The 20,036-nt window shown below is 33.4% G+C and overlaps 1 protein-coding gene across 1 annotated transcript; it reads right to left on the bottom strand.

Annotated features, from left to right (window-relative positions):
- Positions 1-7,544: 7,544 nt before the first annotated feature.
- LOC121424681 (mucin-2-like) lies at positions 7,545-16,706 on the bottom strand. The gene is made up of 7 exons (XM_041620426.1): positions 16,125-16,706; positions 15,077-15,139; positions 14,030-14,698; positions 10,873-10,890; positions 10,084-10,269; positions 9,201-9,407; positions 7,545-8,630 (listed from the first exon to the last, which is right to left on the bottom strand). The coding sequence occupies exons 1-7, from the start codon at positions 16,186-16,188 to the stop codon at positions 8,545-8,547; spliced, it is 1,293 nt and encodes a 430-aa protein (XP_041476360.1). The 5' UTR covers positions 16,189-16,706; the 3' UTR covers positions 7,545-8,544.
- Between the last annotated feature and the right edge of the window lie 3,330 nt (positions 16,707-20,036).

Here is a 20,036-nt window from a genome sequence, read left to right as displayed (position 1 = left end):
ATGAACTCCATCGATCGCGATATATCCTTGTTATGAAAGTTTTTCTGTTTTGTTCCCAAGATTTAAACTTGATGTCGCCTACTATTAATGCTCATGTTTGCATGTAATTAATTTTCTTTTATTGTTGAAACATATTTATGAAGGAAGAGTACATCAAACCATGACATAATAAAACGTGACTAAGTTTTACCGTAAAAAATAAAAAGATAATTCCAGATAATTGTTTCTACACTGTTAAACGTTGTTAAAAATGTTAAGCACCGCTGTTTAAGCCCGTCACTCTAACAAGTTACTGCTTAAACTTTTAAGCAATTGTTTAAACTTTTCAAACATTTTGTTCAAAAGTTTAAACAATAGTTGTTAGAATGACAGCCTTAAGGAGCGTTGCTTAACATTGTTAACAGCGCTTTTAGTGTGTTTATTTTTTTTAAATAATGAAAATGATATAAAATTTTCATTTGTATTTCTTTTGTGGCGTAATAGACCGTATGGGATTTGAGATTCTTACCTGACGTAAGAGGAAAAGTTATGTCAATTCTACTTTCTGACAGGCATGCCATGTGTCTAAGCATGTGCAGGAAGAGAATTGAAGATAAAGAGGAAAAGAAAAGTGCTGATAGAAATGGGAAAAATAAGATAATGGAACAAATTCATTAAAAGCCTAGAAAAATACACAGTTAAAAATAAAACTAAAGAAAAACACAGTAACTAATACAGGCAGCTGGGACTCACACACTAGTATAAACTGTTATATTACGATGGGCTTTAAACATGAAAAAAAAAATAACAAACATAAACATTAAACATTCATTTTACTTGAAAATCGCCGTTAATTTACAAATGCGAACAATATTTATATGATAGATCCACTTTAATCAACGTAAAAACACGATAGTTCGTTGGTATTTTTACAAAGATTATTGTATTTCACTTTTAACTTTAATTCTACGTTACATATCACTGCATAAATGCGTTTGGTTTGTTTTAATCATTGTGTCGTATGTTTTTAAGAGGTAAAAATCCTGTAAATTTACGATTTTTCTTTGTAAAATTACTAATATTTTTAACAGTGTACATGCTGTTATACTACTGGTTTATAATTAAGATCAATCATCATGATTACTTATTTAAGTAGCCATTGATGATTGATTTTAATACTACACATGTAAGCCAGTATATTTACTGTCTTTGTCACTACTTTCTTGTTAAACATTTTGTTTAACTAAAATACACGAAGGCCATAATTTTTGTTTTGTTTCTTTAGTTCTCTCTGAAAATCTACCATTCCAAAAAATGCTTAATAATGATAATTATGATGGGACAACAAAATGACAAAATAAATATTTCGACTTTTGTTGTGGTGGTGTGTCTTGTTCATCCAGGAGCAAGGTATATCGGCGAATATTTTAAAATCGTGTCCTTGTCAATTTTCGCCGGAAATCTTTCGAAGTTGTCAACGAACTAAGAGGTCAGATGAACTTGACATTATACAAATGTGTATCAGTCTTTATCACTTATCACCCCATAACCCTCTGGAGTATTTGACTACTTCCAACTTTCACCTCTTTATGTTCAGATTGAGTTTCCAGAAACATCTTCTCCCAACCACATGTTGTTCGCCACGATCCACCTACCCATTCTCGTGCTTAATCTTTAAAGGGATACTCCAGGCTGGAAGTAATGTGATTTGAACAGATAAAAAAATTACAGACAAACGAAAATCTCATCAATATCAAACGAGGAATGATAAAGATAAGACGCTTTAAGGATTTGCAATATTTCAAACTGATGATGATGTCATCTCTATTTATGTATTTATGTTTTTATAGAAAATTACATTTATTCCAAGATTGTCCTCCAGGAATGTAAGAAACAGAATTGATTACTTTCTATAAGAAAATCGTTACTGCAACCTAATTTGTTGCAAGGGAATCATGTTTTACACACATGTACGAAAATATGAAATAAGTTTGATGTCGCATAATAAAATAACCGAAAAAGTTGGAACATGGCGAAACAGCCGACCTATTGAATATTCATTAGAGAGCGCATAACCTTTCACAAAAATACAGTTCAATCTAATTGAAATTGAATAATAAGAATATTCTAGATATTATAGTCTTTATTAACTTTTCTGATATCTATGTTTTCACCCTCTGATACCATGGATACCGAAAGGGTTTTAGTGATTATATGTACCGATAGTTCGACTAATACTAACAGACCCTTTACTGACTAAATAAACCAATGTCTGTGGACAACTACAAGCACTCTATCCTCGAAAATTTGATGGAATAAAAATATATTGTAATATGTATTTCCACTCTCCCATCATATAATTTATGTTCAATATTATAGGGCTAGATATAAACCCCTCAAAATAGTTTGGAAATCTGAGTTGGCCATTGATTTCTCCCAAGTTCCAATTTTACACAATGTATATTTCACATCATTCAAAAGAACATTTAATTCTCTTTAAAATGATACCATGCTTGTTATGATCATGCCATCAGAAAAAGGGCAGGATTCAAAAGTGTTGGATGAGGTCTGAATTGAAAAGCTGCAAACCGAGCAGAAATAGTCATGATGGGTCAATACAGAACATGATTCTTTTGTCTGTGTAAATAGAGATGAAAATCCATTCAAATCAATTAAGCCCCTGCTTCTGTAGTGATGGTACTGTGAGATGCATGGTTTGAGTCGTGGTTTGAAATACCCATGCATGTTTGTTATATGTTTTTGGTTGTGCAAAGGTGTATTTGATTCTATGTTAATGGTGATCTAAAGGTGCATGAAAACATTTCAATATTGTGTCATTTTGCAACTTTTGAATTTTGACCTTGCCCCCACATTTCAAGGCACTGCACCTCCATGTAAACGATAATCATATCATGTAGGGCATCATTTTAAAGAAAATTAAATGATCTATTCATTGATATTAATTACACATTGATACTAACTAAAACCGATGAGAAATTATCGATCATAGTCAGATTTCCAAACTTTTTTGAGGAGTTTATTACTTTGAACCTTCTCCATACTTGTTTTTTTTTTTAGTGGGGGGGTATTATGGAACTTTTCTCCACATTAGGTGCAGAATGTCACCCCATATGTGCTTATTTGCATCAAGAAAGGTAAGTTAAACCTATAAGGTGCTCCCATTGTCACATCTGGTTCCCTTCTTACAAAGACTTGCGATTGATCTGATCTATCGCACCTATGGAAAGCCAGCGCAATGCTCATATGAATTCATATGACGAGAACGAGAGATTTGGAAAGCAGGAATGGTTCAATCTCCTCTTAATCATGTTAATAGCCAAGCTTTCGACCTTTTAACAAAAATAATGTATACATGCAACAAGAACACAATCAAGGAATTTCATTTTTATGTTAATGATTTGAGGAATTTTATCTATTGTGTATTTATATACACAAGGAGGAGCACTTGTACATAAGGGACCCCCCCCCCCACACACACACACATACACACGCCTTTCTCCTCCTTATACGTGGTTCAAACTCAAGGTGTGTGCTGTTAATGGTGTTCTCAAATATGATCTAACTTTTTGATCATGGGCTACTTTTGTAATAGAATAATGAAAAGCCAAAATGCTACCTTTTTTACATATTGTTTATAATGTTTCATCTCTTATGCTTATATAGCGGAGAAAACTATTAAGACTTTAGACCAAGGGGTCAGAATACGGCTCATTTTTCTGACAATGCCATGCTCAACCTTTTTAAAACGAAATTATTGTTCCACCAATCCTACACCTTTCAAAAGAGATAAATTCACCAAAAATAATAGGTAAAAACTTAAACAAACTGCATTTAATAATAAGTTCGTACTCGAATCGAGTGCTTTATACAAGAATTATAATCATCAATAATAAATAATCATCAGCATCAAACATTGAAAATCGCACAGTTCATATAATATTTTTACGATTATAGAGATCTAAGCTAGTTTAGGAGGTCACATAAGAGTAGTGCTGAAAACTGATGGATCCCGTAAGTCCTCTTATTTTTTCCACAAAATTTGATAACTTATTCAAGTGATTATTGTTCATTTATCATCGCTCGATATTTGTATGAGACGGAAAAAACTATTGTCCCACGATTGATTCTGACAAGTGGAAAAACAACTGTCCAAGTCAAGCAGGCCAATGAGAATTGATAATATTCCCCTCAAGCCCGCAAAGTGTCTTTGACCCCAATCTACAGTCGATATTTATACAATGATATGTGTGAATCTTAATACGAAGTTATTTCGCATTGATATAGAAATTAATTACAATATGAAACATATTTTACCCGTATTTTACCCATATTAATAGCTTTATTTTTTTTCTTTTCTACAAAGCAAGTATTATTTCATACAATCCACTCTCCAATCTACATGTATTGTTATTCATTCAAAATTGGTTAAATATATATTTATGTTAAAATGTGCATTATGTTAAAGGTATATACATTTAGTCTACTCCTAACCTTTCCCCATTCCTGCATTTGACATTACTTCTCCCTCTGTATACTTTTCTTTTTGTATCCCTTTCCAGTATAATACATTAGTATACTTTATTTTTTTTACTATTTCGCTTGTTTGTTTACTAAAATCTTACTATGTACAAATTCATGTAATTCAGCCTTTGGCTGCTAATTGATTTTTTATCACAATAAATACCATTTATCTATCTATCTCTTATCGATTAAAAGGAATTTTGAAAAACCAATTATTCTCCAATACAAAACAGTGCTTTATATATACATTGACAGAGAGCTATGGGATTAGTTTCAAACCAAACTAAAGCTAAGATACACACATACACACACACACACCGAGAGAATAGATGATAGGCATACCGTTTAATTGATTTTTTTCAAGAATAAAACGATCAGGCGGACTGGAATGAGAAAATTTTTTATTCCATCTTCATATACCTTAAACAACCGATAAGGTCAAGACTATTTCAAATCAGCCTATTAGACCTATGAACGGGGATGGTGTAATGTTATTATATGTGTATATCATGTGCTTGAAAATAAAAGGACATTTGATATAAAGGTCATACTCAACTATGTACACAGCAAAAACTGTGGTGTTAACCGGTGTACATAGAGGACCACACCATATATTTTACACCTATAAACTGACAGTGTTAACACTGTTATTTTAACACCTATAGGTGTTATTGCAATACCATTGGTTGTTACATTTACACTATTTGGTGTTATGGTAAATCTCGAGGGTGTAATTTTAACACCTCAGGATGTGGTCCTCTATTAACACCAACTGGTGTCAGTTTTAACACCACAGTTTTTACAGTGTATGCTGGTTAATAGATATCACTGTTAAAAATGATGTACATATAAGTGACAACTCTCATGAGGGAAAACACCAGGGGTGGTATTCTGAAAACGTTCTTATCTTTGTTCTTATCTTTTATCTTATCTCACTGAGATAAGAAGACGCTAAAATCATTGCAAATCGGTATTCTGAAAATCTTCTTAACGCGTTCTTATCTCTGTAAGGACTGCCCCCTTCTTATCTCCAACACGCCCATTTTTAAGATTTTACCAATCAAAATGCGCTTTATATTGGCAGTTTAACCAATAGAAGCGTTCCTTATGTGAAGAGAATATCATGGGCGCTGCGCGTTCACCGTTTCTGGCGCATTGCGCGAAATAGGCATTTTATACGCAATGACTGATTTTATTATTTCGAGACGTCCACGTGCAAAAAAAAAGTAAGAAAAGTAAATAAAGCAGGTACGAATAAAGAACAAAATATGAAGAAAGAAAGTAAGTAGGTATGAAAGAAAGAAGACAGAAAAGGGTCAGAATGAAGCAGAAAAAAAGATGAAAGGGACAAAGCAGAAAATAATGAAAAAATAAAGAGTAAACGAAAGAAAGCAAGCAAAAAGAATTCAAAAATAAAAAAGAAAGAAAATAGAATGAATAAAAGAAGGAAAAGGAAGAAAAAAATAGAACAATTATCCATGATAAAGTGAAGGAACAAAAATGAAGAAAAAAAAGAAATTAACTAAAAGGAATACACACAAAAATAGAAAAAGGTCAAACTAATATAAGATAAAATAAATTAACAAGGAACCGAAAAAGAAAAAAAAAGTCTAAAAAAAAAACGAATGAAAGAAAGTTAGAAAGAAAAAAAAAGAAAGAGAAAAAAGGGAATAAAAATGTAAAAAGTGAAGGAAGAGAGAAAAAAAAGAAAATTAAACAAAGAAATAAAGATGAGAGAAAAAAATGAAAGGAAATTTGACGCAAATATGAAGACTACAAAAAGATAAAGAAAGAAAGGTAAATTCATAGAAAAAAGGAAATAAGGAAAGAAAGAAAGAAAAAAAAGAAAGAAAGAAAGAAAGAAAAAGAAAACGAAAGGGAAAATAAAAAGTTGGGGGAAAAAAAGGAAAAAAAATCAATGGAAAGAATAAAGAAAAAGTTAATAGAAGAAAGACAGAGAGAAGAAAGAAAGTAAAGAAAAAGAGTAAATAAAGAACGAACGAAAAAAGAATGAGCAAAATAAAGAAAAAAAAGAAAGAAAGTAAAAAAAGACACAAAAGTGTCAGAAAGCAGAAATAAAGAAATAAGAAAAATTAAGAATTATTAAAGGGAAGGAAGAAAAAGGGGGAAAATGAAATGAATGATTAAAAAAGGAAAAGCATGTATAAAAACGAAAGAATGGAAGAAAAATAAGGAAGAAAAATAAAGATTACAAACAAGTGAAGGAAGAAAGAAAGAAAAAAGGAAGAGAAACGGGGGAAAGCAGAAAAAAGACTCATGCAGTAAAGAAAAAAAAGAAAGGGATAAAACGAAAAGGGAAAATAAAAAAGGAAGAAAGATGAAGTATAAATGAAACAAAGCAAAAGAAAAAAAAAGAAATTAAAAGATTCAAACAGAACAAAAGTAAAGATATAAATGAAGAATGAAAGAAAAGACAGATAGGAAGAAAGACAGATAGAAAGGAAGAAAGACAAACAGATAGAAAGGAAGAAAGACAGACAGATAGAAAGGGAGAAAGACAGACAGATAGAAAGGAAGAAAGACAGACAGATAGAAAGGACAAAAGACAGACAGATAGAAAGGAAGAAAGACAGACAGATAGAAAGGAATAAAAAATGGAAAAGAAAGAAGGGATAGAAAAAGAGACGGGCAAAATAAAGGGTGAATGAAATAAATGGTGGGAGGAATACTTGTGGGTACTTGTTACTACTAGAGGCCATCGATTTTGAGCAAGAAAAACGCGGACATCGTGAGATGTGATAACCCTCTAGCTATCTTAAATATTATCTTAAATATCGTGAAAGATAAGAAAGAAAAAAGATAAGAACGTTTTCAGAATACCACTTATCTACATTCTGTTCTTATCTTTTAGCGCGCTCAGCATTGGGTGGAGAGCAAGATAAGAACAAAGATAAGAACAAAAGATAAGAAAAAGATAAGAACGTTTTCAGAATACCAATTTAAGAAAGTGACGTAGATAAGAACAAAATTAAGATAAGAACGTTTTCAGAATACCGCACCAGGTTGGTTAACATAAGAACTAACCAACAGCTGGATCAAAGAAATCTGTGTGTAAAACGAATTGGGTGTTTCTCTTTTAAACTAAACTGAAATGTTGGTTAAAACATTTAAATGTATGGAGAAAAGTTTTTTATGCTGACTGCGGAAAGGACGGATGTAACCTTCAAAATAAATACAAATAATTTTAAGAATTGAAAGACATCGCGGTATTTACATATATATATACAAATCAATCTTTTAATGGAAACACACAATATAAATCTGAATTTTACTGATCTATGTATTCTAAAGAACATTAAATATTAGGTTTTAAAGTTAAAGAAGCCTAATTGTACACAACTTTATAGAAACCAAAATATTGCTTATGCCTGACATGACGGCGTACTTAAATGTAAGGTTGTAATTACATTTCTTTTAAATCGCATTTTAGATTACAAAATGGTATAGTTGCATATTCTGTCTATGCCCCTATTCTTTGTTTTTTATCTTGTCCTAAATTCCCTAAATTAGTTAGACTTCGGATGTCTGTAATTCAGGTGAAAATTTCAAGAAGTTATATCACAATTACATCTCATTAAAACAAAGACAGACTTAGAAAGTAATTATTTTTCTCCCGAATTGTAAATCATTCATAAAGATACAAAGTTTGTTCGTTTATTTCATTCGAATCTTGGAATTTGAATAATTACTCATGTGTAAAAAAAGGAAAAGAAATCAATTCGACCTCGAATTTGTAATAAGTTGCGTATAAAAGTGTGCACCAAGCATGGAGCTATTAGCTCCATGCACCAGTTTGGTTCAACTTTTGATTCCAGAGATCGTTGGTGCTGAAACATCCCCTGCCATTTTTATGCTTCAAAATAAATCCTTTTAAGAGGAAAATATTGCAATCAATATCATGCCCACATATTTCAATAATTTTTTTTATTTAAAAAAATGTTGGTAATCAAAAGTATAAAAAAAACTAATTTGCTGAACTGCGAGCTCGATCCATTAGAAGATTCAGGCACGGTGCTCACCGGCTAATCTTGAAATAAAAATGCATAGCGCCATCAACAGCCCAGAAACAACAAGTCTCGTCGATCCGGCTGAAATAAAAAGGGGAAAAAAGAGAGAAAGAAGATGAAGCTTTGATTGACCTATGGAATAATGGGAGATTAATGTAAACATTTGATAATTGAAAGTCGTGGTTATGACTAGTTTATCATAAAAGGAACTATATACGACTAAACTGTTGACTGATGTTGATCATATCATGTAGACTAGCTATACTGAATATGCATGAGATCTCCTTGGTAGCCTAAAAACAGGCCTATATACTATTTGTCGATATAACCGTCTGTGACAGGTACGATAAAAAACGGATGCTTTAATAATAAATGTATGGCCATAATAATAGATCCTAAATATGGAATACCATCCATATTTTTGTGCATCCCAGATAATTCAATAAAGAAATATTTTTATTATCATCATTGTATCTTGATTATGAAATCTTGTTTTCCGACGCATGTTGATAAAGACGCGAGTCCAAAATGTACCCTGCTGATTGGTTCAAATAAATTGTGATTGATTTTTGGAGTTCAGTTTGATTACAATGCTTTCTGCAATGTGCTCTTATGTTGCTGCCCTCTACGTTCAGACCCTGCACTACTTACAACATGAGATGAGATCACAGCTTCGATCAATACTTCCTTCACTCGATATCTTCCACCTAGCATTAGTTTCTGGCTCTACTCGTATGCATACATGAGTGAATGTTGTACACAGGACATCATCCAGTTCAAGTGTAGCATTCAACTTTTCAAACAATACCGATTCGCCCACGGTCAGATTGAAGCGGTCAAAGTTAAGCTCTATTCCATCTTCATGAAGAATAAAGTAAACAATTGCAACAGTTATAATTAAGTATAATTTACGTGATTGTCATCAATAGTAAAAAAAAAAAACAACACATTCATATTTGATATTTTTATGTCTATTAATGTTTTAAAGCCCGGAGATCGTTTTAGCGTGACTGCTTTCAATTGAGTTTTCATCATTATAGTGAAAGCATCCATGTATATATTCCATTGACGCATTTAAACGTTTCATTAAGACTCGTCTATTCATTGTTCCTGAATCTATTACATTTATTTTTTATTCTCTTTCTTTCTTTCACTGCGCCTTGGGCACTCTGCCGAGTGGATTTGACGCATTACGAATCACATAAATTATCATATTATGAGCTCCCTAAACACAATAATTTGGAGGGGGAGGGGGTCTTTTCGTTAATGTTTTAAAGGCATTTCCTTTCTTGCTAGACCCTGCTTTCTAATGACATATAATAATTTTTAGTATGAAGTTGTAATGTATCATGTTTAAAGTGTGATGTTTTTCATTTTTTATTGTAAATCTTATTGTCACGTATTTTCATTGCAAACTTAATTTGAATTGAATTGAAATGAATTGGATATAAAGTTTGAATTGAAATGAATTGGATATAAAGTTTGAAACAGTTTAATATCTAGCGCAAGAACCAAAGGAAATGTGAATACTGACCTGCAAGTTCTTGCATCTCGCTATTACCCGGGTAGACAATAACCTTTGTTTCATCAATATCGATATACTCCAAGGAACTATTGATGATTTCAATAGTAGCTGTGATGGTAATTAGAGCGCCCCCACCGATTGTAAGAATCTTATCATCCGGGTAATTTACAAGTGCTGTCTTTACGGTGAATACAACTGTCGTATAAACAAAAATATTACTTAGTTGTAAAAAAAGTATTACACATGACTTCAAAATCTGTGGTTAATTTTTGACAATGATTCAGATATTTCCAATTGATGATCATAAAAACTTTATGAAGCTTTTTAGCTTTCAGTTTCTAGTTTCTTAATGAATATCAATAATAATTCGATAAATCTTTCCTCAGTTTTATATTTAAAACAAAATCCTTATTTCTACAAAGTACGAATTCTTATCCGAGATACATGTAATCTACTTTTATCAAATATAAAGCAGGAACTTGTATTATACAACTGATATGCACCATTTCCTATGTCATTATCAACTTTTATACATCAATATTAAGAATATGAAGAAATAAATGTATTGATTGGATGATAGAATAAGAACTATACATAAAGCCTGGTAGTATGAACACAATAGCTGACAGCACCTTCAAATCGAATAGGAAATATAAACTTTATTTCTTTTCACTAATAACATGAAATATATATATACATAAAATAATGAATAATTCTATTTTGAAAAAATAAAGACACTCTAATGAAAACAAATTATTTTGTTATTAATTGCGACTGATTCCATGACAATGTCCTTACCTTCTTCTGGCTCGATAGCTATATGAAAAATGAATAGAGAAAAATAAATGATTAGTTTCCTACTTATAGTAAGTAAAAGAACTAACCAAGATTTATATAACTGGATCAATAACGGTATAATACTGATATCCAATTAACTATCTAAAATAAAATTTGAACAATATCCTAAACGACCGATACGTGTATTTCAATTAGCCTATAATTTACAAACTATGATTTTCAAACTTCCCTCCGCATAACCGCTATATTATTATTTACTTCAATCATTCAACTGCCTTAGTAATGCATTGACATGAAATCTAAATTATTATAAAAACACGAAATGGATCAGCAAAATAGAGGTATATATATATACATATATATATATATATATATATATATATATATATATATATATATATATATATATATATATATATATATATATATAACGTAATGTGTTATCTGAAATATTTTTTAAGATCACAAGCTCTACTTTCTTCACGATTTATTATGATTCTTAGCGAGTTGCTTCATTTGGCTTGTTTGCATAGTTATTTCTGAATATGATGGAATTGTTTGGGGTCAATATTGGCACTGCCGTTCATTATGGGTAAGATGGGGTAACCATGTCAACAGACGCTGTGCTTCAGAATAGTACATAGAAACAGACAACAAACTTCGAGGAACAACGAGTCTCGTTTGAACATCAGCTTCCAATTTCATATTGAGCAATAAATAAGCAGGCAAGAAGACTTTCAATAAAGTTTTACGAGTCTTGATAATTGCATATACAGTTTACAGGAAATCATTTTCCAACTATTCTGTCATTTTTCTTGTTGATACTGACAAAACTAGAATATCTGATCTGCATCGTAGATAACACCCTTTTCCGTGTTGGAGGGGAGGGGACTTTTAAGTATTTGGGTATGAATCTTTTCTTGGAGGAACGTTCAATGATGGGTTTTATCACCTGCCGATGTTACTTTGTTTCTTATATTTCTTGATATTTCTTTTTTACCTCCCTAATCAAGTTCTTTGCTTTCCAAAATAATTGCATGGAAACAGATTTTTAAAAAAAATTGACCACAGTAAGAACAGGTAAACAATTTATTTTTGTGGTAGAACCTGTGAAAAAAAGTTCCGGGAAAGAAATTAATCATTAATTTAGATTCTCCACAGGAGCAAAGGAAGCAAAAGTATCCTTAGCCAAAATTATTGAAGAAATAAAGAAACCCCTTGGTTCCAAAGGGTAGATCAATCTATTTTTGTTTAATGTTACGACCGAAAGAAGAAAACAAAACAAATTGGCTTTGAACTCAAACTTTTTTTAATCGCCATAGACTTTTCAGCCATAAGCATTACCAAGAAGAACCCCCCCCCCCCTGAAATAAATCAACAATAGTTGAGGAGTATTCCGAATATTGTGATGTTTAATTAGGTAAAAAACATCTTTTAAGAGAATTATTCCAGAAAAAATCCACTTCCTTTGAAAATTTGAATTGTTATAAAAAATGAACTTGTCTAAATATTGTTATCATTACACCGCTGAAGGAAACATGTTGCACCAATATATCCTTCAATGTTTCAAGCATAATTTTGGAATCGGGAGGATAATGCGAGGTATTAGTGAATGAGTTAGAGCTTTAATTTTTTTTCTAGAATTTCTTTTTCTTCACTCCCTGCCGTTTAATTCATTTCTTAAAACCGGGTATTTATGGTTAATTAGAACACCAAGAAAAAATTTGCATGGGTGCAGCTTGAATCCGAAGAAGCTTTTTGCATCTGGAATTAATTACATCTCGTATACCCTTTATGCGTGGTGCACTGTTGTAGGCCCCCTATGCCCTCTATTCAGAGAAGGTTCACCTTTTTGAGCGCAAAGAATCTCGCATCCTGTGTAGATACTAGTTGTAAAAGGTACAAAGGTTTAGGGTGCAAACCAAACCGCCATTTCTTGGTGCAAACACGAACAAAATAAGATTTGCATTATTTGCATTTTACATTAAGGGTGTTGGAATGTATCTTAAAAAAATGCTTTCAGTTTAGGACTTCAGCGCATTGAATCCTGAGTAGCTGACCTCCATGAATGACTGTCTAATAACTATCTCAAGATGAATGAGGACAAGACGGAATTCCTTGTTGTGGGATCTCGTCAACAACAAGCCAAAGTTACAATAAACCATCTAAGAATTGGAAACTCTTTAATCAAGCCTTCTGATCAAGAAAGAAACCTTGGAGTGGTGTTTGAGTCCTCACTTACAATGGAGCAGCATGTCACAGGCATTTCCAAGGCTTCCTGTATCTCTATCCGTAATCTTGGAAGGATCCGCAAGCATGTAACTAAGAAAGTTGCTGAACTCCTTGTTCATGCCTTTGTAACAACCCGACTGGACATTAATTTTGCAATTCGATGTTGACTGGTTTGACTCAACATGAACTGCACAGACTTCAGCGTCTGCAGAACATGGCCGCACGTCTTGTGTCCCTTCAAAGACAGAGAGTCCATACTCCAATTCTGCATGACCTACATTGGCTGTCTGTCAACCAGAGAATAGCCTATAACCTTGGGGTCCTTGTATTTAAAGCGCTTAACGATAGATCTCCACCCTACATATCAGAGCTCTTACCTCAGCATAGACCAACACGCATTCTCAGATCAGCAGATCAAGCATTGCTGACAGGACCTCTCAGTCGCACAACCTGGGGTGACAGAGCCTTCTACATCTCTGGACCAAAACTGTGGAATAGCCTTCCCCAATTTATCAGCATGATCAGGAGAGCAGTGACCCAATCAACTTTTGAGTCGTACCTGAAGACCTTTCTGTTCCCCACTCCAACATTATCCCAAGAATAACTAAATTGTAGCATTACTAGGACAGTACTTGAACTGAATCCTAAGCACTGTTTAAAAACAGTGCTTAGCACTAAAAACTGATCCTAAGCACTGTTTGAAAACGTTGAAATTTGTGAGATATTTCCTATTTTTGAGCAAGCGCCATGAGCGCCCAGCTGAGGCGGATACCGGCGCTTTACAAGAACCCATCATCATCATCTTTCATTGTTGCATTAAGGACGGAAACTTGCAAATAAAAATGGATTCACTCTGGAACAGAGAAATTGAAACCACTCGATATAGTTGGAATCTAAGATATTAAAGTACGCATTTAATACTTACGTTCGGGTGTTATTGTTTTATTTGAAGTAGGAGCTTCCGTCTGCGGAGGAGTTTTCGTATTTCCTGGCCCATCGGTGACTTCTGTCTTTCCTGCGGCATCTGTACTATCAGGTAGGTTTGTGGTTTGACCTGGGGCATCTGTCTCCCCTGGAGGGTTGGTTGCCTCTGTTTTTCCCGGAGCATCTGTCTCTCCTGGAGGGTTGGTTGCCTCTGTTTTTCCCGGAGCATCTGTCTCCCCTGGAGGGTTGGTTGCCTCTGTTTTTCCCGGAGCATCTGTCTCTCCTGGAGGGTTGGTAGCTTCTGTTTTTCCCGGAGCATCTGTCTCTCCTGGAGGGTTGGTTGCCTCTGTTTTTCCCGGAGCATCTGTCTCTCCTGGAGGGTTGGTTGCCTCTGTTTTTCCCGGAGCATCTGTCTCTCCTGGAGGGTTGGTTGCTTCTGTTTTTCCCGGTGGGGCATTGGTGACATCCGTTTGACCTGGGGCATCTGTCCCTCCTGGAGCGTTAGTTGCCTCTGTACTTCCTGGGGCGTCTGGGGTGGTTCCTGGATTATTTGTATTTCCGGACGGGTTGGTAGTCTCTGTTCTTTCTGGTGCATCTGTGGAACCTGTTGTTACTATATCACTGGTTGCATCTCTATGCACTGAAGTAGTTGAGGTTCCAGTATCGGGATCTGAAATGGTCACAGACAATCTAATGTATATCACGCAGTATAGATATTATAGATATTTACATAGATTTACAAGTCCATCCCCCCAAAAGTATTATGAAAAAAACAGAGCTATAATCACATGTACAAAAACACTGACCCTAAAATGTTCATCTCAATTGGAATTCAAATAGGATATTCTTGAGGCTTTAAGGTTTTACTTAATATCAGGAAACAATAACACAGGCCTTTACAATGGTTTGGTGAGAGGAAGAAAGGATTGGAAAACAGATTGCAAGAAATAATGAAATAGAGAGTGCGAGTGAAAGGGAAATGTGAACTATTATAGTTCTAGAAGAATGAGGGTATGTATGAATGACTATATGAAGTTCAAGTAAATACCTTGTGTCTGTACTGCTAGTGATGTTTGGTAAATTGAAGTGATCTCTGTAGCCGTGTCAGGTGCTATAGATTAAAAAAAAGAACTGGACGATTATACTTGACGGGGAAAACCGTTTTACGGTAAGGTTATTGAAAACTTTTTCTATTTCAATGCGATTTTCTGTTTTTCTGGAATAATGTTTTAGTATCGATCAGTATTCTGTTCTCTCATCTCAATAAAGCACATGGATCGCCATTATCTTACTATCCCGCAGATTCATGTTAAATTATATTGCAATATATTGTATTAATACATTCAGGCATGATATTAAGAATTGAGAAAATATATATTTATACTCAAATTACATCGATATTTGATAAGGGAGCGAACGGATCGAGCGAAAGCGACAAAATAAATGTTAAAAAAATGGTAATGATGAACCAACTCTATCATGATTTATGTTTATGATTATTGTACCATCAATATAATATTCAATTGTTGCATAATATTGATCTAGTGGTTATACGCATTTCTAAAATATTCATTTTAAAGATCATTAAAAAAGAGTCATCTTATCCTTCCGCTTTTTGCAATATTATTAACCAAAACAAAGAATTGAATTACCAAATGTAAGCCAGTCATATTGTCGTGCGCATAAAACATGCAAAATTGATATTCATCATATTGACGGTTTTAGTGGCTGTAAAAGCTAAGGTTCAGAGTGATGGCAGAGGATGTAGGTAAGTTTTAAATTGGAGAGAACCCGCATAGCAATAAGTTTGCGACCAATTGAAATCTCCATATTATCAATTAAGCGTTATTATATAATTCTGCTTTTTGTTCCACCTAACGATCTTCTCCTGATTCTTTTTTTTTCAAAAAGAAACAAGAAGTTTCGTTTTGAGATTATTAATAATAATTTATTAATTAATCTTGAAAGCCAACGAAATTTTGAAATTATGTAGATCCTAATGTTTTACCATTTTTTTTCAAACGTTGGCCCTTGTCATTTCACCCTTCGTTTGCCTCTGGGGGAATATCAAATGTACATAAAAGTCTTATACTTACTAGTCATTGCCATAATAGACGGTAATACCAACAGAACAAAGACGACAAATCTAAAAGTTTCCATGTTTTATGCGTTTAATAACAGCAAAGTAAGAATTGTAGGCCTAATCTATATAATGAGTAATCCCTAAAAATGAAAACCCAACCGCTCAGAAGATTAAGGACATCCAAAGTGGAAGAATGAAGGATTTACGGCGTTTTACTACACAACTTGGTTACCATGACATCAGCATGATGGATACCAAACAAACCATATTGGTTTGCTGATGACGTTGGTCCTTATTTTAATATTTATCGTTGTCAGGTTGGTGATTCTTTACTTCTGATTGTGAACGATGCTAGTAGATGAGTCTTCAAGTTTGTTGAATCGAGATATTGATAGGCAATGGCGCTCGTTGTCTACGACCAAGGTGGAAACAGCGTCACTAACATTAATAGCAAAGATTTCAGGCTACGCTCCCTTTTTAGTTCAAATTATGTGACAATCGCTCTCAAATATAAGTACAATGGCAGTTTATCCAAGAGGTCGAATAATAAATAATTAACCCCTCCCCTATATGAATATTTCTTAGATTGCAGAAGAAGAAAAAGAAGAAAACTTAAGAAGAAAGGAAGAAGAAGAAGAAACGAAATAAAGAGGAAAACACAATTAAAATAATTTGTATTGCATCATGTTTATACTAAACTTTTCAAAATATAATAACTGCTATTAAAAATGGCCCCGTTGCATAAAAGTTACCATTATGTCATGCAATTATAACTTGAATCCTTGATTCTGATTGGCTGTTGCACTGTAAAAAAAATATTGGGTAAAATTTTAACCAGCACGAGGGTAATTATGTGTCCAACCAATTTTGGGCAGTATTTTACCCAATGCGGGAAGCATATTGTCAAGGATAAGGTTAAAAATAATAAGCAGCGATTACTTTGGAATGGGCAAAATTTTGATCACACTGGAATAATAAAAATTCCAAAAAGAAATGTCCAATGTTACATACATGTAATTATCCTCCGGAGTATTTTTTACCCAATACTTTTTAGAGCTTCAGTTGATCACCATTTCCATGGTCGGTAGTTGCCATTGGATGGCATAGTTACCATAAAATATAACTTTTATGCAACAGGGCCCATATCCAAGAATCCCGAAAAGTAATAGCATAAGTGCGGACAACCATGAATTACAAGAATATCAACTGGATTTCGGGTGCGGACTACAGTTATTGTTAAATTTTCCATAGTTTTGACGGGTACATCTGCTGTTATATTTATTTTGAGTAAATTCATGTTTTTTTTTTTTTTACTTTTAATGTATTTATTATAATTAATGTTTGCCAAAAACAGCAACAACAACATAATAATTATAATAAATAATAATAACGATAAGAACAATAATAGTGATGATAATAACGACAAAGCTGATTTTGTATCACAGTGTAGGCCTTTAATCTAGGAGAGATTGGGGAAATCCAATATCACGACAAACCTTTCATACGTAACATTGCGGAGCATTCTTCATTAGCAGGAAAGCCGTAGTGTAGCAACGGCGAGACTCATATTTGAGTTTTTAGACTGAGAATAATTTTAATAGAATCATAAAACTAAGAAAGATGATATCCCTGGGTGATAAGGAATTTATATTCAACGCAAATGTGAATACAAACAAAGACTTTGTGCCTGTGTGTTTAGTTTTCCAATGACAAACGTTCTTGGGTATGGATTGAAAATGGATGACCTATATCATTAATAAAGATTTATAGCGCACATTAAACTATCAATCATCAGGTGAAATTGTCAGATCTAAGAATTGAAAATTTGTATTTAGATTGCGCGTTAGTGTAATGTTAGACTCTCGTCTGTTACGGAGATCTTTTTGTTTTTCCCACAGGTGCTTGAAGTTTTCAGGCACCAAAAACACATGAACTTCTACGTCATAGTGGAAAATGAAATGGTTAAAATGATGCAACAATGGCTTACCTTTGATCACAGAACATGCATCTAGAATTTTAGGTCACCTTTTCTTTATTTTCCCCTTTTGCCCCACCCCCCATAGAGCTTCCTGGGGCATTCATCCGTTTCCAGTGCTTTAACCCCTTTTTTATTGCCCCTACTTTTGACCACATTTCTAACTAAAGGGGGTGTAACCCCCCCCCCCCCCATAGCTTAGGATTAATCGACAATATACTACTATCTTGTCAAAAGTAAAAACTTAATAAATGTATCAAATTTAGAGGGAATTGTCTGATTATCAAAGAAGCTGACCACTTGTAAATTTTGTAATCAACAATACAGTAAATCAGATGAATCAGCAATGCTATTTGAAAAAAGCGCTATTTCTTTTGGTTAATTCTCTGAGTAAATCAAGACCAAAGCTAGTATGCTACTTAACAGCCCCCCCCCCCTGTTTTTTTCTCTCTCTCACTCTTTAGTCCTCCTTGGTTTACAACTCATAACAGTTTGATTGAATATGTTTGGAAATTCTCTTTTTCAAAACATGATTTATCTCAGTCAAAAAAATATATATATTTAGTAATCCATGTATCTCTGCACCTCCCCCCCCCCCCTTAACCCTGATTAGACTGGGGTGCTGAATTAGCCCCCACCCTTGACATTTTTCGCAATAAATCTGCTGCGCAAGTTTTTTTATCCGTGTCGTTCGGGACTATTTACCTCGAAGTCTCACAGAACTTTTGAGACCAAAATTGCGACCCCCAGGAACATGGTTCCAAGACTAAGCAACATTTTGTAAGTGCACACAGACCCGAAATTGCTCAAAAATGTGAGTTTGTCTACAAATCCAATGCAATTATAGTGTTTTTAGCCAAAATTCATAAATGTACCATTTTTCGTTTTACTGATTGAAATCTATTTCATCTTATGGTCAAAATGAAGTCCCTAACAATTTCCATAGAAAAACAACATAAGAAAATTGAAAAAAAAACAGAGAAATACATAAGAAATTTAGCAAATAATATAATACATAAGAGAATAACCGTGATGTTGAATTTTTTAAGTACATTTGATCAATTTCCTATAAAGAGTCTGTGAAATTAGCATTTTAGGGGCATTATTTAGGTAATTCGAGCAAACTTGATTTTATGCATAAATTAGCCTAATTAATTAGCAATGAAATTTTCACAAAATTTGATCTTATAGTTTTGTAGTAGATTATGCCATGAGCAATGTGCATCCCCCTCCCCCCCCCCCCCCCCCCCCCCCCCCCGTCTTCTTAGGCATCAAAATATCCCAGTCTATTTAGGGTTAAAGCTAATTCCATTCCCACAACAATGACAGAATAAGACATGTAAACAATAAACATTAACTGTAATGAATGACAATATTTTAATACATGTATAACTGTCTCCTTTACTTGTCTTTGAGAGAATCAGTTTAATGTCTCCTATTGAGTTTGCCAATAATAAATTCTAAATAATCATAAAGAATATCTCATAATAACTTCAAGCATTCTTTCTTTTGACTGTCATAAGATCATAAAATCTTTCAGGTATGGATGGGATATAAGTTTGATATGAAGAAGATATGTTTTAAGAGCTATATGCACCATGCATTAAAGAGAAGCATGCTGGAATGTTAAGATAGTACATCATAAAGGTACTACATTAGAGCAAATGAGAAAGCAAAATACATTCATGTATAATAATTCGAGTGTTAATTAAACATAAGAAATAAAAGAAGTATTTTTAATATTATTTCTACTAAAAAGGGTATGTATGTTATGTTTATCTTCCCATACTTAAACCTAATTATATTGTGAATATAACCATTTGTGTAAAAACTATCCATGGCAGACACAAGTAAAAAAAAAATTATATTTTCAGTGAGGGCATATATCTCAGCTCGGCTATACAATGTCATCCATTACTAGTGAATTCCCCGATAGGGGGCCCATTTTAA

The sequence above is a fragment of the Lytechinus variegatus genome, chromosome 12 (assembly GCF_018143015.1).
Source record: "Lytechinus variegatus isolate NC3 chromosome 12, Lvar_3.0, whole genome shotgun sequence".
Taxonomy (NCBI): Eukaryota; Metazoa; Echinodermata; class Echinoidea; order Temnopleuroida; family Toxopneustidae; genus Lytechinus; species Lytechinus variegatus.
This window is presented reverse-complemented; position numbering and strand designations above follow the sequence as displayed.